General features: G+C 39.9%; 1 protein-coding gene across 3 annotated transcripts in view; it reads right to left on the reverse strand.

Annotated features, from left to right (window-relative positions):
• LRBA (LPS responsive beige-like anchor protein) overlaps positions 1–24,311 on the reverse strand; it is a 558,089-nt gene that overhangs the window by 445,016 nt on the left and 88,762 nt on the right. For all 3 annotated transcript variants that reach the window (XM_073341330.2, XM_073341331.2, XM_073341329.2), the window contains exons 14-22: positions 23,680–23,848; positions 21,257–21,336; positions 19,575–19,637; positions 17,305–17,402; positions 10,290–10,382; positions 8,502–8,610; positions 7,862–7,943; positions 6,272–6,395; positions 5,771–5,963 (exon numbers count right to left, since the gene is read on the reverse strand). In XM_073341330.2, coding sequence (XP_073197431.2) covers positions 5,771–5,963; positions 6,272–6,395; positions 7,862–7,943; positions 8,502–8,610; positions 10,290–10,382; positions 17,305–17,402; positions 19,575–19,637; positions 21,257–21,336; positions 23,680–23,848 — 1,011 coding nt within the window. The remainder of the gene's footprint in view (positions 1–5,770; positions 5,964–6,271; positions 6,396–7,861; positions 7,944–8,501; positions 8,611–10,289; positions 10,383–17,304; positions 17,403–19,574; positions 19,638–21,256; positions 21,337–23,679; positions 23,849–24,311) is intronic.

A 24,311-nucleotide genomic window follows, 5' to 3' on the forward strand; every position in this document is an offset into this window, starting at 1 on the left:
TGATCTGTCTCTCCAGTTTTTCTATACCTGCCATGCCAGCTACATAATTCAGCTTAATTCTAGGCACATCGAATTCACTATGTGGTACAATCAGTTTTTTCTCTTCTTGAAGGGGATTATCCCTTTTTTAGGGCACAAAAAGAGGAAATATAAAAATGATGTATTCAGCATCTTATCTATTCCCATTAAAATATCAGTTTATTATTTGAGTAGAGAATAATCACTTAGAAATTAAAAAAAAACAAAACAGTATTTTAAAACTCATGTTTATTTTTATTAGGATTATCAAATCCCCTTTTATTCAGATTAGTAAACAATATTCTGAAACATTTCCACATACAGATTAAAACTGATACAACTTCAGTCTGCAAATGGAAGTATTTTTGAACACTTATTGATTCATAACATTAATGCAAAATTCATTAATTTTATTAAAATATTCCAAGATGTTTCCTTATCCAAATGATTTTACCTTTAATTTGGTTACTTAGTAACATGACAACTTTTTTTAATTAAAAGATATTTCAAAGGACCTGAAATATTTAAATGTTCACACTTTTCAATGTTTTAAAACATTCAAGTAGATGGTGAATTATATTGTATAAACCATTATTTTCTTTAAATCTTGGGGAAATTGAAAGGTCAAGAAGGCAACTTGTCCACCATTCTTTACTTGTTTCCTATTATTAACCATGAAGCCATTGGTCCTTTTTGCAAAGTAACAGATCTAGACAGATTTAAGTTTAGGATATAGTTAACATATCTATTATTCTAGAAAAAATACTTTAACAAAATTGGGTTTTGATCTAAATTTTTCCTGAATATTTTCATTAAACTGTAAGACTCAGTTTAAACCATAATTTTTGGTAAATCATGTTCAGCTTTGAAGAAATAGCACAAAGATATAATATGAAAATCAAGGCAGTGCATGAGCAAGACATAGAAATTCAGCTTTAAAAAGGTTACCCACACCTTTTAAATTCTGGAAGCAAAGAAACCAATGTAGTGCAATTATGCTAGAAAAACCATTGCTGCTTATAAAGCATAGTGCAGCTGTTGGAAGAGAGGTTTACAGTGACAAACAGCTTCCCTGCTACAAAGGTGGCAGGAAATCTATCAAACTGGACAATAAAATTGCAATTGAGTTTCTTTGGCTTTTTATAGCAGCTGCATGTATCTTGATGTGTAGCTCTGCAAAACCTATCCAATTCTGCAACACTAGTCCGTTATACACTAGTTCTTTATCAAAGAATGGTGTTATAATTTGGGGCGGGGGGGGTGCAAAGAGCTGTAAAAGGGAAAAATAAGCATTCCCTACAGTTAGAGATTAAATGAAAACAACTGGTTATTTCCTCAACAATATTAAGAAAAAAATATTTCGGTCTCTATGATTGCTGGTTCCATAGTACTTTGAAAGCATGCTAGAAATCAAACAACTCAGTGATGCACTTAGCATCTAGCAATATACCAACTGAATTATTTCTACACAGTATTATAAAGTCATACAATGTAAAGAGTCTTGGTAATTTACGACTTTTTAAAATCAGTATATACTAGAGTATTCAAAATGTAAGTTAATTAGGAAAAAAACAATTGTAAGAATTCATAACCAATTGAATATTAATATCAATACTTAAGGCACACACCCCATACACACACATCATCATCTCTATCCTTATATCACTAGTTGCTGTGTAAAATGTAACCATTACCTTTACCAAAAATTAATTTAATCTGAAAATACACCGAATAAGGTTTTAACAGTCCTATTTATTTTTAAAAAATCTTAATTCTTTCAGCATGAGACTATGAAGACAACTTTTTAGGCCCAGTATTCAACAGACTGAACTATTCCAGATCTTGTTTAACTACTTCAAACCCAGAACACATTCTGCAACCCACCCCACTTATTCACCTGCTCATCTCTCTTCTCCCCCACCACTGACCTCCCCTGCAATGCAAAAACAAAACCCCGGGGGAACAGATGTTGGGCTTTGGAAAAGTGAAGCTAGAAATCTATTCCACAGCTGAGGACCCCTCAATAGGAATTTTCTGGCTGCAAGCCTGCTTCATGTTGGAACCTGGGCAACAGGAGGGTAGGATGGAGGCTCAAGCACCTCAGATCCCATTTGGTATGGTATCCCACGGGACCAGTCCTAGTCAACATATTCATAAATGATCTGGAAAAAGGGGTAAACAGGAAGGTTTCAAAATTTGCAGATGATACAAAACTACTCAAGATAGTTAAGTCCCAAGCAGACTGGAAAGACTACAAAAGGATCTCACAAAACTGGGTGACTGGACAACAAAATGGTACATGAAATTCAATGTTGATATATGCAAAGTAACGCACATTGGAAAAGATAATCCCAACTACACCTCTACCCCGATACAACGCAGTCCTTGGGAGCCAAAAAATCTTACCGCGTTATATGTGAAACAGCGTTATACCGAACTTGCTATGGAGGGCTGGGTAGGGAAGGCTGTGCCTCCCAAAACAGCCTGGCCCTGCCCCCTATCTGACCCCCGATCCACCCAACTCCCCCTACTCCCTGTCCCCTGACTGCCCCCCGAGACCCTCTGACATTTATCCAACCCCTGGCCCCGGCCTGGTCCCCTTAACATGCCGCTCAGAGCGGCATGTTGCTGCCGCCATAGGCGCCAACTCCATGGGTGCTCTGGGGCTGTAGAACCCATGGAAAAAAATTGGTGGGTGCAGAGCACAAACTGGCAGCTGCCCATCCCACTGCCCCAGCTCACCTCTGCTCCGCCTCTTGCCCCGAGTGTGCTGCCGCTCCGCTTCTCCCCCCTCCCTCCAAGGCTTGCCGCGAATCAGCTGTTTGGCACAGCAATCCTGGGAGGGAGGGAGAAGCAGAACAGCAGCATGCTCGGGGGAGGAGGCGGAGCAGAAGTGAGCTGGGGCGGGAGCGGTTCCTCTGCGTCTCCGTCCCCCCCGGTTACTTGGTGTGGCTCTCCCCATGCCCCCCCTCTTCCAGCAGCTCACCTCTGCTCTGCCTCCTCCCCTGAGCATGCCACTGTTCCGCTTCTCCTCCCTCCCTCCCAAGCCTGGGAGGGACGGGGGAGGAGGGGAAATGCTTTACTGCATTATATCAGGGTGGAGGTATATACATATAAAATTATGGGGTCTGAATTAGCTGTTACCACTCAAGAAAGAGATCTTGGAGTCATTGTGGATAGTGCTCTGAAGACATCCACTCATTGTGCAGCGACAGTCAAAAAAGTGAACAGAATGTTGGGAATCATTAAGAAAGGGATAGATAATAAAACAGAAAATATCATATTGCCTCTGTATAAATCCATGGTACATTCACATCTTGAATACTGCCTGCAGATGTGGTCGCCCCATCTCTAAAAAGATATATTGGAATTGGAAAAGGTTCAGAAAAAGGCGACAAACATGATTAGGGGTAGGGAATGGCTGCCATAAGAGGAGAGATTAATAAAACTGGGACTTTTCAGCTTGGAAAAGAGACTACTAAGGCAGATATAAGAGAGGTCTATAAAATCATGATTGTTGTGTAGAAAGTAAATAAGGAAGTGTTAATTACTCCTTCTCATAACACAAGAACTAGGGGTCACCAAATGAAATTAATAGGCAGCAGGTTTAAAACAAACAAAAGGAAGTATTTTTTCACACAAGGCACAGTCAACCTATGGACTCCTTGCCAGAGGATGTTGTGAAGGCCAAGATTATAACAGGGTTCAAAAAAGAACTAGATAAGTTCATGGAGGATAGGTCCATCAATGGCTATTAGACAGGATGGACAGGGATGGTGTCCCTATCCTCTGTTTGCCAGAAATTGGGAATGGGCAACAGGGGAGGGATTACCTGTTCTGTTCATTCTCGCAGGGGCACTGGCATTGGCCATTGTCAGAAGACAGGATACTGGACTAGATGAACCTTTGGTCTGACGCAGTAGGACCATTCTTATGTTCTTAAAAAAGCCCTTTCAGATAATTAGAACCAAATCCATTTTAAGAATTTGCATCAAGATCTTGTTTTCAGAGATTGTATAACTTATCCAGAATTTGTTTTTAAATATTTAGCCCCTACCAGGTCTCCTACAAACATTTGTGTTTTCTTTACATATTCTGGAATAGCTGGGTTAGCCATTTTAAGTTAGATACGAAATAATATATAATTAGTGACCACAAATCCATTTCAGTGTTTGAATTTTAACACTGTATTTTATGTTTAACTTTACCAACCATTAGTTCTCATTGCAGACTGCTGCCTTCTTTCTCCACGCACATCTCACAAACAAAAACTTCAAAACAACCGTAAGTTAATAAATTAATTTTTACAGGTATTGTTTAGAAACCAGGGGCATACTCCTCTAGTGTGCCGAAGCTGCATGGGCAAACTTCAGGCAAAGGGGTGGCTTTATGCCACATTTCTGCTTACCCCAATCCTGAGAGCAGCCAATGGCTGGTTCAATTCCCAGAAATTTAAAACAGCCTCAGAGCTGCTTAAAAGTATGCTAACTTTTAACAAAACTTCAGTGGCCTTTACACTGGTCACAGTTTGTAGCCCACTCCACCTAAACACTGCTATACTGATGGGAACGCTTCAGGTTTGATATAGAGCTGGCATAGCAAAGGATTAATGCACCACTATGTCACTGGAGCCACATTTTGGCATGGATTAAGATCTGGCCCCAGATCCTTTGCACCTATAATGTCATGAAATGCTCACTGACTAAACATTTGCAAGCATTTTTAGTATATGGACTTTTATTCTTCTCCCTCACACATAACCACCACACAATAGATTATTGAGCTGTTTATTGGATCAAAAATCAGTGATATACAAGATAAACCAGTAGTGCTGTTGTGGTCTAAATAGATTGACAATATCTGGGAGGAAGTTAACCCATGTAAGGACAGTAATGTGGGATTAAGACGCGCAGTTTTGTATGCACTCTATAAGTGGGTAAGAGACACACTTTTAAAAGTATGTAATTTACAATTTACCTGTCTGAAAACCCAGAACACAAATTCCACAGATTTTTATGTTAGACTTTTTTCTTTTCTTGGTGCAGGGACAGAGAAATGAAGTGGCTGCTTCTTCTAGTTCTGTATCTCAATTTGAAAAAAAAAGTTACTAATAAAATGTGTTTTACAGTGTTGTTCAGGTTGTAACAAGCCAACAAAAGCCATGAAAGAAGGAAGGCTGGCACCTGTATTCGTTCAGTGGGATTCTCCTTCAGCCTCCTTACCTTCCTGTCTCCCTTCATGGCTTAACAGATGGAACGTCAGCCTCTACTCTGATTTCCTTAATTTTGTGGGTTTGTTTCACTGCCTTTTGATGTTACTAAAAGGTATTTTTAGTCTATGCATAGATAAGGTGCGCCACCTTGTGTTTTAAAAACTTCATGCTGTTATTAATGCACAGAAATCCAGCACTAAAACACCACTGAAACTCTGATTAACCTGCCCTAGGAAATGTTTAAATGCCACTTTTACTACAAGTGAACACCATTCATGCCATGAGCAATAGAAAGAATTTTGTGATTAAAGTATTCTGACAACGAAAAGTCATTCAGTTTTCAAATGTGACAAGCCATACACTGAACTTGAAGTATATGCTATTATAGACCATTCAAGCTACTGAATTTCTACTTATTCAAATGGCTTATTTCTACTAGAAGACTTTTTATTTGACCCAGTACTTAAAGGCTCCAAATTTCATTAGAGGGGAAAAAAAAGTTATTGCAATTTCCAGAATATTTTTCCGGGAAACACTCACCTTTGAATGTGTGATTGACAGTGTATCCACCCAAACTCGCCAGCCACCCCACTCATATTTCACTGCATGATAAAGCAAGATTCTAAAAATGGCATACACCATTTCAGTTATCTTCTGCTCTTCAGAGTTCTTGGGGTTGAAATAGCAAAGAGAAAGCATCCACTCCTGCCACACTGAGCACTGCAACAAGCTCCTGCAAAACACATACTCCTGCTGCTAAATCATATCTCAAAATGCACAAGCATATTAAAACATACAAAGATCATTAACTTTGAGACCACACATAGCAGGTGATGAATTTAGCATATGTAAAAACACTACTGCATGCAACTTCTCTAGCATTACATGTATAAGCCTAATAGAATACAGCATTTGTTAAATAACGTGGCCTAGACATGGTTGCCTAATGAGACTATTTTAGTTTAGTCCTAAGAGAGAACAGATTTGTAAGACATTGTTATTTACATATGGTCTTTGTATGCACACAATGAGCCCTCTTACCTCCTATTTTCTCTGCTGTTATTAAACAGTTTAATCATGTCTGAGAGAAAAGCTCGACGAACCTCCAGAGTTTCTGAGCACTGGGGAGAGTTACGTAGTAGAGTCGCGATTACTTTCAATACCTCTGCAAAACAGTTCACAAGTAAATTTTAAAAACTAGAAATAAAGCACATCAAATATTGGAGCTTATTAGACTACATTCACTAACAGGAAACATTTTGGTAAGATAGTCACTTTATGAAAAACTAACTTGTAAAAATATATTTGTTTACACAAAGAAAGAAAAGCATCTCCAGCAGTGTCAAAGATGCATCTGAGTAAAGAAGAATTATATTGCTTGTTTCTTCCAAAGACTTCCATGACTATTCCCCTTCAGTGGGATTTTCAAACAGGGACACACCCAGAAATTTTTCACATGGTACACACAGCTTTATTTTAGCCACTCACATTTGGCCCAGCTGTCCCTCCATCATAATTGCAGGGGTGGACAGGCCAAATTTCAGTGAGTAGCATTGCAACCCAACATATGGGGTTGTGTGCCACTCAGTTTGGGGGCCCTCTCAAACAAACAGGGCCCTGGAGCAAACTGCCCCTTTGCCCCTGCCAATGATATGCACCGGGCATACGGTTGCCTGCGCCACTGATTACAAGTGCATTCAGTGTTGGCCTAGTTCACTGTGGGAGTGGAGTTAGGCCACTATGTAAAATGTTGGAATTAATGATGATCAGGGTTTAATAATCTAATGCCTACTATGTCACAAATGACTGGTTTAAAAGGAAATATCGGTATTTACTGACCATCTTTAAGAAATATGTTCTCTGGGAGACTAGGAACTAGGGTGACCAGATAGCAAATATGAAAAATCAGGACAGGAGTTGGGGGATAATAGGAGCCAATATAAAAAAAAAGCCCCAAATATCGGGACATCTGGTCACCCTACTAGGAACATACCAGCTGATGAATCATGTTATGAACAAACATGAAAGCCAGGTGTCCTCTAAGTTTCTCTCTTTGAATATCAATTATACTGAATCTATAGAATCTTAAGGGTTTTGAACAGAAATTTGTCCTGAAATCTAAAGTCTCAAATCAGGATTTTTTCTCTATAAAGAAAGTTACCCTAAACAATATAGTAAGCAGATACATTTCTTCCACTCCAAATCTGGAGTTTCTGCATTGACCGTAATTTAAGATGAATGTTACTTCCATATTTCATGTAATTTAGTCTGACATCACTAAATAATGCAATCAGAATTGCACTGAAACCTGAAAATGTATTAAATCAAAATACTCTGTGCATAACAGTCTTGAAAAAACATCTCATACTATCACCACCACATAACAAAAAGGGTCAGTACTAAATTACGTATACATTTAGACACACAAAAGGTCTTTCAAAAAGCTGGAGACAGGCATGTTTCCCAATTAACTCCAACTAAACATGCATTATCTCCTCTCTTGCATGAATGACTCTGTAAAACTAACAGACCACAATTCAGACTGCTGGACATAATTAATAAGCTGTTTTCTTAAATGACAAACATTTTTTGTTTAACAGTGATATAATTTAAAAGATATGTAATGCTTACGAGGATTTTGTATCTTCACTGTTGAATCTGGATCAGGATGCTGTTTATGTATTACTAGAGTGCAAATTTGTTCAATAAGAATCTGGGGGAAGGAGGAAGAAACACAGTGTAAAAACAGCTATTCAATGTTCACTAAAAAAGCTTGCCAGAGAATGGCTAATCCCCTTGTTTATCATAAGGTTTTCTACAGTGCTCATCATCATATCATCTTCGTGCTAAAATTGTACAGAAGTTTCCTTGTCATACGTTTTAGTAATTGAATCAATCTTATTTTTAACACCATTTTTTGCATTTTCTGAGACACACATTTGGTATTTTAATTATAGTGGAAGAGTTCCCCTAAATTTAATCCAAGTTACAACAACCTTAAGCCATGATCTCAAGTGGAATGAAGCTCTCGGTATAAAAGTATCTACTTCAATCATTTAATTCAACAGTTATTTTAAAATGATTCACAATGAGCTACTTCTATATCTAAATTAAGCAGAACTTCCAAAGCAGTAAGCTTCAGAAAACTTTACTGCATCCCTAGCTACATTTCTAGCGTCATCTGGAAAATATCAGCACAAACATGCAAGCAATTTTATAACATCTTCTAAGTAATTAGGAGGATTGGATTCTAACTACAGTCTATTACTACCTCGAACAGGACATTGTACGTGGTCATGGTGATTAAGCCTGTATGAAGCATCAGCCTTTCAGCCAGCAAAGAGAATAATCCATGTCCAAGCATGACTTCAGCTTTTCTCCTACAATAACACAGGAAGGCAGATAAAGTAAATTAGGGCATCTCTAACTAGTTAGGTATGTGTACACCAGAGCAGTGCTAAATTGGTGAAAGTGTTTCAGCATTTTAGTTTGTAGCCTCTCGGTTCTGGGGAAGTTGGGACACAGGAACCCTTATCTGCCAAAGGTAACAAGCAAGCCACCCACTGGGATCTGCTGAAAGTGTGACTACTGGATGGTTCACTCTCTGAGCCTCTGGGTATGTCTACACTGCAATCAGAGCTGTGGCTGCAGCACATGTAGACCTATCCAAGCTAGCTAGCTTGAACAACTATCGCACGGAAACCACAGCAGCACACGGCAGCCACTCAAATACATGCCCATAGTCCTGGGTATCCAGCCTGTGCTGTCGTGCTCTCACTATTACTGGTATTTAAACTAGCTAGACCAAAGCTAGTGCAGGTACGTCTACACATGCTGCAGTCACACCTCTGACTGCAATGTTGACATAGCCTGTGACAGGGGCCACTCACATATTGTGTGCCAACATCCTACCACCAGCCACCCAAAAAGCTGGACCCAGACCTTGAGGGACCCTTGATAATGATATAGGGAAGACCACAACCATCCCCATTCAGCTCACAAAGGTTACTTGATCATGAGCATTAGCTGGCAATCTGTTAACTACAGTTGCAGCAAATTCCACTGTTTAAATAAATTGGTGGAAACTAGTGTTGTACTTTCTGCTGCAATTGGACAACTATATAACTTCCAAGATCAACAATAAATGCTAAGGGCCAGTATTTCAAGACAAAAATTGAAAGACCTATGTAAAGTTCATTCTCCTTGCCACTTTTTATGGTGGAAGTCCTAATTACAGACATTACAGACAGATGTCTGTAAGTTAACAGAGACCAGGTGGCTATGTATTTGTGTTCTGGGTGGCTGGGGCATAAGAAAAGGGGAGCAGCAAAAATAAGTTTTGATGGATTAATTTTAAAGATAAACTAGAGTTACCAACCCCAGACTCAGTTTAGGTGGCTTAAGAAGCCCTTACTTTATTCATCTTCACTATAAAATTGGCAAGAACAAAGTGAATATTTACAGAAATGTTTCTGCTGTATGCCCAACAACAGATCCTGAATACCTATGTGTTTTGGATCTGAGCTCTGGCAACATCAACTCATTAAGGAAGTATTTTACCATGGTTAAGTTTCAAATCACATAACTGGTCAGAGGTACTTTGTTAGGCATGTAGCAAAAGTGCTGGATTGCAAATACTCACCTTAATGTTTTTGCCAATTTTAAAATAACGATAAAATAAGACACTTTTAAGATACCTTAAATTGAGTCCAGAGTTGGTAATATTTGTTGCTAATCTCACTATTCTAATTATTAGTATATATTTAGTTGGAACTATGCAAGCAGGTTGTGCTAAAAACATAAACCTATAAACGGACATGTCACAAATCACTAGGTAAGCTTGATGGGAGAGCCTGTTATGATGCTATGACACAACTGTGACTAATTCCACTAGATAGGAAATGGATTACGAAAAAACAAACTGAATGACACTGAAGAAAACAGTAGTTACTATGGGCTGAAGCGTGTATTCTGGTTGCATGCCAACAGAACACTTTAAATATGTATAACAACATATACAGAAACAGTATCTTTTCTTCAGATTTAAACCAGTACTTACTTAGGTGCTAGATGTTTTAAGAAGTAGCCCATCACTTTTAGAGCTTGTACCCTGATCCCTTCACTTTTTGATGCTAGAAGTTTGTAGACAACCCTAAATGAAAACAAACAGAACACCAAGATTGTCTGAAATAGCAACTAAGAGAGAGTTTCCACACTCAAAAATTAACTGCAGCAGACAAGTTTGTACCTTGGTTCAAATTAAAGTGACAGATATTGATAAGCTTTCCAAATATGGTGACATTTTCCTAAATTATATAGTACTTTGTACTAAAATTTTTAAGTTATATTTGGGAATTTTGAAATCCAAATTCTGTTAGAGTCCCTAAAAGTATCAATTGATATGAAAACAGTATCTCTGAAAAGGTCATTGTAATTTCAGTACTCAAATCTGTCTTTAGCTGATATCTCACTCAGGTTACAGTACAGAAAAGCAAACAAATTATGTTTGTTGTACTGTCAAGACAGATGGCTAGAGACTAGCTGCAAAAAGCTTAAGTTTCATATATGGGTGGACATTTGCTAACAGCATTAGTATTTGACATTTGTATCCCTTGCTAGTCCTTTATGGCAGCTTTCAGAAGGATGGCAAAAAACAATGTCAGCTGGCATTCTTTTCATTACACTTACACCAGTTTCTGCACCTCAGATTTTTTGATAAAAAACAAAGTTAATGAAAGAACACATTAGAATCTTAGCAAAGCTGTCTTACATACAAAATTGCATATCCACGTATATTCCCCCTTCTTTCTGGAAGACAGAAGGTATTATTCCTCTGTCATTGATCTTTCTTCAGATCACACTGGAATTTACCATAAAGAAATTCCTATTAGCTCTGGAACATGCATTGTACCTTAGATAGGGTGACAATATTTCCCTATGTTGAATACAGGACACCTGGTAAAATTACTCATATCCAAGCGAGTTCAACAGCAATCAATCAGAACCTATGCAGTACGTACATTCAAATAACATCAAGTTGACAAGTTGACCAATCTTTAAAAAAGGGAAGGAGCAGGATCCTGGGAACTACAGGCCAGTCAGCCTCACCTCAGTCCCTGGAAAAATCATGGAGCAGGTCCTCAAAGAATCAATCCTGAAGCACTTACATGAGACGAAAGTGATCAGGAACAGTCAGCATGGATTCACCAAGGGAAGGTCATGCCTGACTAATCTAATCGCCTTCTATGATGAGATTACTGGTTTTGTGGATGAAGGGAAAGCAGTGGATGTATTGTTTCTTGACTTTAGCAGAGCTTTTGACACGGTCTCCCACAGTATTCTTGTCAGCAAGTTAAAGAAGTATGGGCTGGATGAATGCACTATAAGGTGGGTAGAAAGTTGGCTAGATTGTCGGGCTCAACGGGCAGTGATCAGTGGCTCCATGTCTAGTTGGCAGCTGGTGTCAAGTGGAGTGCCCCAGGGGTCGGTCCTGGGGCCGGTTTTGTTCAATATCTTCATAAATGATCTGGAGGATGGTGTGGATTGCACTCTCAGCAAATTTGCGGATGATACTAAACTAGGAGGAGTGGTAGATACGCTGGAGGGGAGGGATAGGATACAGAGGGACCTAGACAAATTGGAGGATTGGGCCAAAAGAAATCTGATGAGGTTCAATAAGGATAAGTGCAGTGTCCTGCACTTAGGACGGAAGAACCCAATGCACCGCTACAGACTAGGGACCGAATGGCTAGGCAGCAGTTCTGCGGAAAAGGACCTAGGGGTGACAGTGAACGAGAAGCTGAATATGAAGCAGTGTGCCCTTGTTGCCAAGAAGGCCAATGGCATTTTGGGATGTATAAGTAGGGGCATAGCGAGCAGATCGAGGGACGTGATCGTTCCCCTCTATTCGACATTGGTGAGGCCTCATCTGGAGTACTGTGTCTAGTTTTGGGCCCCACACTACAAGAAAGATGTGGATAAATTGGAGAGAGTCCAGCGAAGGGCAACAAAAATTATTAGGAGTCTGGAACACATGACTTATGAGGAGAGGCTGAGGGAACTGGGATTGTTTAGTCTGCAGAAGAGAAGAATGAGGGGGGATTTGATAGCTGCTTTCAACTACCTGAGAGGTGGTTCCAGAGAGGATGGTTCTAGACTATTCTCAGTGGTAGAAGAGGACAGGACAAGGAGTAATGGTCTCAAGTTGCAGTGGGGGAGGTTTAGGTTGGATATTAGGAAAAACTTTTTCACTAGGAGGGTGGTGAAACACTGGAATGTGTTACCTAGAGAGGTGGTGGAATCTCCTTCCTTAGAAGTCTTTAAGCTCAGGCTTGACAAAGCCCTGGCTGGGATGATTTAATTGGGGATTGGTCCTGCTTTGAGCAGGGAGTTGGACTAGATGACCTCCTGAGGTCCCTTCCAACCCTGATATTCTATGATTCTATGACTGAGCTCCTGTTAAAAAGAAATACTGTGTAGCTGGATTCTTTTTATTTACCTTCTTATCTTTAAGACTTTAGGATTCACACAGGAAGAGAAGACACACACCCCTACCCCCCCTCCACCCACCACACACAGGAAGAGGGGACACACATGCCTAGCCCCCCCACACACACACACACACAGGGAGAGGTGACACACATACACTCCCATACACCTCTCTCACACAGTGGGGTGACCAACTGACCCAACCCTTCCCTACCCGGTGCTCTCCACCCTCCATGCCTGGCTGGGCACCTGGGATGGACCACCTCTCCTGGTACCTGGTGCCGTAACTTCCCATGGCAACACATGGGGGGCACACAGGGTCACATGCCCCCCCTCCCCAGATTTCTGCCAGGGTTCACACCAGAATGTGGCCAGCAGCAGCCTTTCGGCACTATGTAGGAGGGAAGGGTTAGAAGCTGCTTCCAGACAGGGGGGGAGAAAGAGGAGGATGACTTGGCCCATGTCTTTGCAGAATTCATCCCCCACCTCTTCCCCCCTTTCCCCGCCCCACTAGAAGCATCTTGTCCCTTCCTGCCCGCACAACGTTGAAAGGCAGCTAACACCTCCAGGCTGCTGCTGGCCACCGACATAACCCAGCTGCCTCCTGTGTCCCAGCTACAGCATGGGCAGGAAGGGGTTAAGCCCTAAGGATAATTGTGCACCGGGGCCTAGGCAACCTGACTGCAGGGCCTTCAGTAAACCTGGCCAGCAGGGGAAGGTGTCTAGGGGATGGAGCAGCCCTGCGCTCCCTGGGGGCAGGACCCAAGGTCAGGGAGGAGGTAAGAGGGTGCTAAGCCCCTGCCCCAGGAGCTGCTATGGAGCCTGCAGGTTTGGGGCATGAACAGGCTAGAAATTGCTTTCCCTCTCGCACCCCGACATTCCGGAGCTTAGCTGAGGGGCAGAGAGGCTTCCCCATGCCAGCACTGTGCAGGGCTTTGGCACACGCAGAGCTTAGCTCCTCCTGGCCAGTGCACCGGGCCAAAGGGTCTTGGGCTTTCCCAGGACACCGACCCAGCCAGAGGCAGTGCGGGGAAGGAAGGAGCCTGCCAACCAGGCTGTTGGTGAGCTGATTCTCTGAACAGTGCTGGGAGTGGGATGCGCCCTGCCAGGGGGCATATAAAAACCCAGCAGGACTGCAGCAGCGAAGGGGCAAAGTAGGGAGAGGACAGCGAGAGGGGGAGCACGTAAAGGGCCAATGGGCAGCAGAGGCGACACATAGCCGGCCGCTGCCTGGCGCCTGCCACCAGCTACCACAGCTCACAGCACCAGCCACAAATGGAATGGGGGCTGCGCTGACGGACCAGCAGGGGGAGCAGCCAGTCCCACATACTGCATCTTCACCCCGCCACGAGCCTTGCACATCCACCCCCATTGTTGGCCACTGGAATCTGCCCCTCACCGCTGGTGGGCAGGTGGCTGGCAAGCAGGGATCCAGCCAGACGAGCAGGGTTCACACCAGAATGTGGCCAGCAGCAGCCAGTCTTGGTGTGGGGGAAGAGGGGGGGGGGAGATGACAGAAAATATGGATAATTTGTCCATTTTTTAGAAAAAGTCGGGACACCACCTGCAGGAGGACTAAAATACGGGATTGTCCCTTTAAAAACGGGACGTCTGGTCACCATAACCTCACAATACCTGCTCAAGGAGGAAAAAGGCTGGTTAGCACTGAACAATCCGTTGTTGTTCGAATGTCACATAATTAAAAGTGACAACATGCAAATATACTGATGAGAAATCTATGTGCAGAGTTTCCAAGTATTACTCCAGAGCATATATCTATATTTGAACTTCTCACTCAAAAGTTTAACTGGAAAACAAGCAACACTCATGCTTCCATCTCAGCTAGCACTCAATCAATGCCCCAGTATGTTGCTAAAGGGCAATATGCTGCATCCTTCATATGAGATACAAATGGACACTGAGCACTTTGCTTATTCCTTTCTTAATTATTAAAAACATGTATAATTTTTAGGTCACACTGAGAAAGTAATATACCAAAAAAACCTATATGAAAATATATACCAAAGAAACAAATGCCAGAATTAGGAAATGCCAGAATTAAGGTTGCCCATGCAACCATGATCTTTAGATGGTCATTTACTATTTTTCCCTGCAGGACCTATACCTCACTCACTGCACAATAAGGATGGGGGCTCAGGAGACAGGTATACATTAATTATTTCTTTTTATCCTCATCATTAGGCATGCAGTTCCTGCCGCCTTCTCAGAAATGGCTGAAGAGATTTTTTTCCTAAATTTTTCCAAATAAAACAATTCAGCCTGAGGCAGACACCTGACATAAAAAAATGTAGCCCATATAATTAAAATTTAGCAATGTTATAAGCAACTGAAAGCAGTCTCATAGCAGAAAGTGCTGAGTATAGGCACTCTGCCAGCTGATAATGATTGGTCTGGTGGCCATGCCCTCTGGACACTACTATAGTACAATTAATAAATTAAATCTGTGTCCTGAGAGGATAAATTCGGTCCTCGATTGTACACTTAATATTTTACGATTGCTCCAATGTCATCATCACCATTGGGACGTACCTGCAACCCATTTGATTTTAGTTTGGTTGTCTATGGTATTCACTAGATCTCCTGAATTTGCATCAACCACACTTGGCTTCTGTCCAGATGAGATAAGCTCTTAAATTGTTTTTATGGATTATTTAATTCCTTAATGTTCTATGAAATTATATTCATTACGAGAATGCAGATGACAAAGTCCCACACAGTCCGTACAGTGAACTTTTTGGGCTGTTTGCCTCTTTTTATGAAAGTACATTTTTAGAACTTTAAGGAAAATTTCAAAAGATTCAAAAGCATTTCTACTAGTCTCAAAACAAATGAAAAGGACAATATTACTTAACATAATACCTGGCTGTGGATACTTTTAAGAACGGAACAAAGTAGACTGCCTTGTTTACACACCCCAACCCTCCCAATAAATTTATTCCATAACTTCAGCTGCCCCCAACACACCCAAACAAAAGAAAAAAGTCTCCCCTTCTCTTCAGTACCAGAATCAGCAGCAATTCAAATCCAAGCAACCTGGGTGAAGCAGCTGTGGAATGTAACCAGCTAGGCAGGTGGAATAGCAGCAGCAGAGAACAAAAGGTGGAAGAAGATAACACAGCCCAATTTTCTCTGTCCTTACAAGATGGCAGCTTACAAGATACCATCAGGGCTATCCAGTATAATGGAAAACATTAAACTTCCATATAAGTTATTTCTGAACTAATATATATGTTATTTTTGAATTTTAAGAAAAAGCACTCAAATATCTATACAGCCTATGTGAGGGGAAAAAAATTATTTTAAACATGGAGAGAAAGTATCATTTAACTCATCTTTTTAAATTTTCTGATCAATTGCACTAGACATATAATCGGCCAGTTAAATGGCTGGAGACAGTACAGGAGCAAGGAATATAACAAATGAGACAGAAAAACAAAGATTTCTCACAGACGACTCACTATTCATACAGAGCTGCCCTATGCTACTTAATAAAAAGAAAATAGTTTATTGCCAGTTGTTAAGTAAAAACAAATACAATACGTGAGAGACCTGACATGGCATTCAAATACTTTATTATTTAGAGGTTTTATTAGTTTCCCAGAACATAACATTACCATACAAATGAAGTCTAAGCTGAACAAAACCGATAAAATAACTAGCACGGAGAAGAGGGTGGAAACAATTATGAACATGACTGCATGATTCTTGACATAGGGGAACTGGGAGAAAAAAGTAAAACCCAGGATTAATCAGTAGTTGCAACAAAATGTATGAATTGAGAATACACCTTTATATAACAAGTGGATTACTGCTGCAAGTACCCTCCTCGAAACAGTTCTTATATTTGGTTGTATGCTCACACTTTCCCCCGATATCCACACAGGATTCATTTTAAATTAGAAAAGTTCAGTTATCAGGCCTCCCAGTGAGAGCAACAAAATAAAATCAAAACTGTAATTTAATGCCATTTTCCTAACAACAATTCTTCTACTGGGCTTTACTAGAAATAGCTACTTTCCTCAACTACTACTATCCACTCACAATAGCATGAAACAGCATTTCTCAACATATTGAGCATGGCCTCTACAGGTAAACAGAAGTTGCCAACAATAGGTTACACACCATAGGGTGGGGGGGGGGGGGGAAGGAGGGAAAATAAACAACTTTTCAGTGGTGAAAAAGCTAACAAGGATCAGAAGAAATCTGTCAGCTAGTTTAGCTGGAACTGGCCCATTACTAAATTCTCAGTGAATTGACGTAGAAAGGGAGGTTTCAGGCTAGATGTTAATGGATGATGATTAACATACAAGTATAGACTAACACAATAAACTGACTACTACTTGTCTGAGCACGACTGACAGCTTGGAGGCATTAACAATTCATCAGTAATAAAACCAGTGTCAACTCTGGCTAAGAGAACACCTGGACACAAAAATCACCCAAAAGAAGGCGTTTACAGCTGCAGTACCTGGACTGAAATGACTCAAGGTTGCGTGGGAAATCTAGTGAATAGCAATGCCATCAAAATATCCTTCTCTTTTGCCTACACATGAATTTTAACTTACCGTAATCCATTCCTCTGATCAAAAGCAGGAATCATAGAACTGGGATGCTCTGACATCAGAGCAACAAGCAACTGCAAGACATCCATTAGATTGTCATCCTGTTAAAAAATAAATCACAGAATTTGAATTTAAAAATTAAGTAGCTAAATTGCTAGATTAGAACATTACTCTAAATTTTAAAAGTCATTGCAAATAATTCAGTATGATCCAGGCCTTGTTTTTGGGCCAAGGAAGTTCTCTAGATAGCAGCTGTAAACTGTAGAGCAGGGTCAGGGAGTCAAATCAGAATCCACATAACTAGGGCCAGGCTCAAAGGAGCCAGGAGAGAGTACTAAGGAACAGGAAGGGTACAGGGAAATTAAAGGATCAAGAAAATTGAGAATGGATTAGGTAATAGAATTAGTTGATTTGTGCGTAGTGGTGGTAAAGTTGCATCATTTTGTATGTAGTGGGAAGTTTGTGCATATGTGACAGGGAATGGACTATGCAGCAATTCCTCCCATGCACATTTATGTACGTACACACACACACACACACTTCGCCCATTCAGTGAATTAAAACAGAACAAAACAAAGAAACAAAGCAAATTTTCCAAGGGGTGGAGGTTCATGAGATTTTTTTTTATTATTATTATTAAAGAAGTGGCCTACACTATGAAAAACTTTGAGAACTCATAGGCAATACTAAGAGTGGATAATTTAGGCTTATCACCTGTCTAGCAAAGTTTTTTTTAGCAGTTTGTCTGAGGCACATATATTTAACCACAGCTTATGAATTTGTTCTGAGTAAATTGCTTTTATTTAAAGGTGACCTACAAAGAAATAAAATGCAACTTTTGTGCCCATTTCTTATTCTTCATGATGTATAAAAAGCTACCTTCACACCTTTTTCAACAAAAATGTCCTGCTCATTTTATACATTAGACACTCGGGTCTTGTATATCCTAGAAGACTATGCCCTTCTAAGGTATAGCAACATTATGACCTCACAGATGTCATGGCTGATTAGCCTGATGAAGAGGGTAGGGCTATTTTCCCATGGCATGGTTAGAATATTTTGTTTTCTTTGTTTTGATTAACACCTATGTACCTAAACCACTTAAGAGACAAGATTGCTTCATTAAGCATTCAACAACCCTGGCTCTCAATTTACACCACACTGGCTCATCTGGTTAAAAAAAGAGGAAGAGTGGAAGGCTAACTTCTCCTTTCTATTTATAAAATTTGAATGAAGGCTCCGTGATTTGTTTCATTCTCAGGGTTTGTCTACATGGAGACTTCATGCATAGCAAGCCAGGACAGCAGACTAACTTGCCATGCAGTAATTGGCCATGTGGACTCTACCACCATGCACAGAAGTTCCATAACATGCTTTGACTACAGAACTTTTAGTGATTGGTAGTAGAGTCCACACGGTCAGCTACTGCATAGCAAACTAGCACGGTGTAGATTCACGTCCCGGCTTGCCATACATTAAATCTCCAGGTAGATAAATCCTTAGCTGCTACCTAGATTGTCATTTCTGCATAAAGGGAAAGGATTGGATTGCTTATTTCATGCTGCAGCCAAGCACACTCAGTCCAGTACCAGAGTAGAGACTAGAGGATAAATATAGGTGTAAACACAAAAGAAAAATAAATCTGTACTGCTTGAAGAGAAATTCAATTAATTCCTTATTTTACCCATTTCAAGCACCCTTAAAGAGATTAGTTCAGTTAGATTTATGGTCCCATTTTCCTTGTCTTTGATGTTACATCTGGCATAAAGTGCCTTTTCCTGGTGCTAAAATATGAAGATGCAGATATATCAATGGTAACCAACATTTTTTCCCAATTAAGTTTACAAGCTTCTCTTAGACTTCATTAACATTCTTATTTTTAATTTAGATTTTAAATGTATTGTTTTATTTAAGAAGCAGAATAAAAGCAGTGAAAAATAAAACCAAAAATACTTTGTATGTAGCATAAAATAAGGATTATTTTAAATCACTCTTGCCATCTGTTTTTCTGATTGATAGATCAGTTTGTTGAACAGCATAGGAAACTACTTTGACTTACTACCTTAATGAACTTCAATCTACTATTAAACATAGTGTTTAAATCACTACAGGATATTGGTAATTCAACACACTGCACTCTAGGTTTGGACTATATTTGTTATTTCTTACTGCAGAGCCACCTTGTGGCAAGAGAGGATATTTTTATTAGAAAGAATTGTGAAGAAATTTTGCTTGACTTACCAGGAATAGCAAAAAACAATACAAAAAGTTACCTCATGAATTGTGAGCAGATAATTGAGGATAGCCTGCAGTTCATCTTCTTTCACTCCATAATCCTCAAAAAATAAAATATAAGTTGTATCTAGCATCTTTCTTTCACGGTATAACAAAATCATTATTAAAGAGCTCTATACAAGAAAGTATCATATAAAGCAGAACAGCTACATCTTTATCTAAGGTGCCATGACAGCTTCTAAGGTAACAGGTTCTCTAGCCTAAAGGATTCACAACTGAAGGATCTAAGCTACAAAAGTTGCCACCAAAAGTGGAAAGTAACATACAAAAATAGGGTAAGAGGCGACAATAGATGTATATGAAACAATAAGTGATACAGAGAAGGAGAACAGAGTTTCTTATTATTCTCCCTCATAATAGGAGAGCAAACGGACATCAAATTTAAAGTAGTAAATACTTCTTTGTACAATGCAAAATTAACCTGCAGAACTCACTTCCACAAGATATTGAGGCAAAGAGCTTAGTAAGATCCAAAAACAATATTAGACATTTATTATAGGCATCTCTACTAGATCTGCCTGAGGCCTCATTTGTTTGTTCTTGTTTTTTAAGTTTCAGCAAAAATTGTTCACTTGTTTCCAGGAAAAATAAGTTGTTTTGACCATGCTAAAACAGAAGTCTTACAACCATTTAATTTTGACACACTTGTACCTTAATGTTTTGGACCAGAGTCTAGACATTTGGCAGGGGGTTACCCTGGCATCAGTACTTTTTTTTTTGACCATGCAAAAATCCACCCAAATTTGGCCTACTTATAAACTACTGGCGGAAAAAAAGCAGTTTTCAAATGCTCAGTAAACGCTCTTTAGAATTTGGTGGCTGAACCACCCAGAGGTTTCATCTGCTACTAGCATGCTCCAGCCAAGGGGCTGAGCAGGACTTTCGCTGCAGTTGGTCCTCCCCACTCCAAAGGACCAGAATTGAGAGCAGGGAGTCTGTCTCCTTGGCTCTCAGTACTTCTCCTCTGGTACCTAAGGAGCATGGAGGAGAAAGAAGAAGTATGATTAAAATGTAGAGAGGTGACCAGCATGGTGGAAAGAAAAGAGAAACAAACAGAGAACCTCTGGCTCGGGGAGAACATAGCACAGGAACACAAGCAGAAGGATTTATAACCACTAGAGAATGTACCCCTCCAGAACTTAGAACTGAATCTCAACAGCCCTCTATTATCTGGCAAATAGTTGAGAAGCCGACAGACAAACTGTGTTTGTTATCCTCTAGTGGCTTGTCTGCATAAAGGATAACAACCTACTACAGCTAGTTATTCTGTCCACGCTAATGCTTCTTCTGAAACATCTGGTTCTGTCACTATTAGATTTAGGAGATTGAATCTCATCAAATAGAGAGTTCTTATGTTTCCCTTGGTGGAAGGCACTTCATAAATTAACTGCGTACCAAACAGCTCTACTTTTGACAAGAAACAGTTTAAACAAACATTTATCAATTCATGCTACTTACATTAGCAGGCCAAATGGGAGGATCATTCTCAGTGTTGTTTCAAGTACCTTATTTGCTTACAAAAATCACCAAAATTCCAACATACTTTAAAGACTGCTCAAGTGATATACTGCATTAGCACACACCAGAGATGGAGTCAATGTTACACATTTCATGGGAAAGGAAGTACGGACAATAAAATCTCCATTTATAGTTGCCTTACCTTCATCACTAGCTGTTTAATGAACATCAGTAAGAATGCTCGCAGAGATAAAATCTCCTTCTGATTAGGGCGTGGTCCATCTTTAAAAACATACAAAAAGATGGATATATTATACTATCTACTGAATGTGAAATACTGATGGTTATCTTGTTACTAAAGCATAAAAGTTTTGAAAAAATGTCAGACATTTGATATTTTTATATACCAGAGCACGATTTCAGATGCATTGATTTTCTTTGCTTCTCACAGGAAACATATTACTACATGTTGTTTTAACATTTAATAGTGTAGTGAACTGACCACTAATTAAGGCTACAAGATAAGGCTATGTCAAAGTTTTATAAAACCTTATATTAAAAATTCTTTTAATGATTTTTCATTTAAATTAAAACTTTTGCAGTGTCTAAATCAAGCACTGAAATATCATGGATGGGGCCAAAAGAATGAGTTTAAGTTGATACGATAACTTTAAATTAGTATTTCCCGACTTTGATATTCAGTATTTTTGTGTATGTTTGTTTTTTAAATAAAATTTCTACTTCAGCTCTTAAATATTTTCAGGGGATGATTACACTATAGTTTTAATCAATATAAAATGGCTTCTTCTGCTTGGGCCGCTACTAGCATATTATAGATAAATACACGATGTTGTGAGGTATCCCTACACCTCTTGTATACAAACATCATCTTGCAAGTTAGAGAAACCCAATTTAGAGATCAAAGACTCTCAGAGAAGACTCTCTCCTTTCCCTCCCCAAATAATCTGTCGCTGAAATATTTTAAAAATCCAAATATCATAGCTCTTTTGCTCCTCCCCAGGATATTCATTGTATTAGCTATGACCAGGGAGGGGTAAATACAACCCCAATTTTAACAAAAGAATATACAAATTCAAACAGCTCTATGAGGCCTTGTGTTGCACCAGTTTAACTACAGATGTGGTTTTAAACCAGTTTAGTTAAACTGGTGCAAGTTTGCATAGATGCACTTTGGTTGGGTTTAAGAGTGCTTTGTTTCAGTTTAGCCCAAATCAAAAATAAGCCATTCAACTGAAATAAGAGTATTCCACACAAACTTGCACCAGTTTCACTAAATCGGTAAAGAAACATACCTTTAGGTAAACCAGTTCAATTTTATGGGTAGACAAGTTCTTACTAACAAAAAATCTTCATTCCTTCCAGGGTTCAACACACTACAAAGCAAATGTAATTTCCCTTTCACAAAGTTTGTTAGTGAATTTCCCTTGTTTGAGAAGGTGGTGGTGGTGGTAGTGAGAGGAACAGAATTAAGCAGCCCCTGAAGGAGGACTGGCATGAGAGAACTTCCTGGGTATACCTACATGGCCTTCAGCAACCAGATCTCTCCGATCCTCATTCCCACCGTAGGCTGATAACAAGGTAGCCAAGAAACTATGAGGAGCACAACTACCAGCTGGAGGCAACATCATAGGGAGTACAGTACAACCCTTACTCCAAGAAAGGGTGATAGGAACTCCCAGAGCCCCTTCTTCCAGTTGGGAACAAAAGGCTGGAGAAAAGTGTGGGGCTCCCCTTGCCCATCAGGAGTTGAAAGGGGAGCTCTAGAAATCCTTCCTCCTTTCTCAAAAGCTTCAGGATGGCTTGCAAAGGCAGGAGTTGCCACATTAATCTGCATGTGGTGGTCTCAACTCAATGGGTTGGACTCCATGGAGATTAATACAGCCCAAAACACCTCTGAGAGGAGTTAATTTCATAATTCATCTCAATGGGAAGTTCTCTTCCCTCTCCCAATCTCAGTGATGCGTTTTCATTCTGCCAGCCCCACTTTTCAGTAGTGGGTGCCAGTATTAAGCATCAAGTCTCTATGTTCTGAGCTCCTTTGGTCTTAGTGTTGCGTGTCAGTGGCATGCACTGAATGCCTATTTTCAGCACCTCATCCTATCTCAGCACTGTGCATCTGTAGCATGCTCATTCTCATTTCCCATCAATCACTGAGATCTATGTCTATCACATGGGCTCATCATGCCTGTTCTCAGCTCCCCCATTCTCATCACTGTGTCTTATTAGGTTCTTGAAGCTTCAAGAGACCCAATACCTGAATGAGCTCTATAAATAGGTTATGTCTTTGAGTATGTGAAATGCTGATAAGAAGCCTAGCTCTGCACTTTTAACATCGTCCCCAGTATGATATATTTTAATAATGTACATAGATCCTGGGGGCTGGGGGAACATATTTATTCTCTTCAGGGTCTGGGGTGGTGGGGTCAAAAAAGACAGCACCCTATGGACAAAGCTGCTTGTTAGAACTGGTGTGCTGAATCCTTCCACCAAATGAAACACTGCCTGGGATCCCATCCATTCTACACACCACACAAAACAGTGCACTTCAAGTGAAGAGGTTCAGAATACTCATGTGTTGATGAAGGGTGAAGAATGTATACATACCTACACCTTTTGGAGTAATACCACTGCGATCTTGAGGGTTCACGGCCCAGTAGTAATATTTTAAGGAATGCATTACCAGAAGAACTGTCCCAACTCGCCGAACTGCATTGTATATGTTAACAGTGCCAATGAACTCAGTAGACAGGTAAGTGTACAGAATCAACTGAACCTACAACATCCAGTTAAGAACAAATTGAAAATGTCAGCTACGATTTCACACACACAACAGGGAGGTAAGTCAAAATGGTAGTAAATTAGGCAATTCCATTCTTAATTTTATCCAATTTTTAAAAATTCTAATGTAAAAAAGAGCAGAGTAAATGAAGATAATCACTAGGGTAGCCTCGCCAAATAGTTACTAAACTTTTTTGATTTTACCACAAGCCTCATGATATTTGGTAAAAAGAAAAGGAGTACTTGTGGCACCTTAGAAACTAACAAATTTATTTGAGCATAAGCTTTCGTGAGCTACAGCTCACTTCATCAGACGCATTCAATGTCAAATGTTACAAGATACACATAAATGTTATTTTTTAGGTATATGGGGACATGGTAGTTTAGGGGCTTGGGAACCATGTTTGGAGATGGGATATGTGAGTGGGGAGCATAGGATAGGGATCTAGCATTCATGT

The sequence above is a fragment of the Lepidochelys kempii genome, chromosome 4 (genome assembly GCF_965140285.1).
Source record: "Lepidochelys kempii isolate rLepKem1 chromosome 4, rLepKem1.hap1, whole genome shotgun sequence".
Classification (NCBI taxonomy): domain Eukaryota; kingdom Metazoa; phylum Chordata; order Testudines; family Cheloniidae; genus Lepidochelys; species Lepidochelys kempii.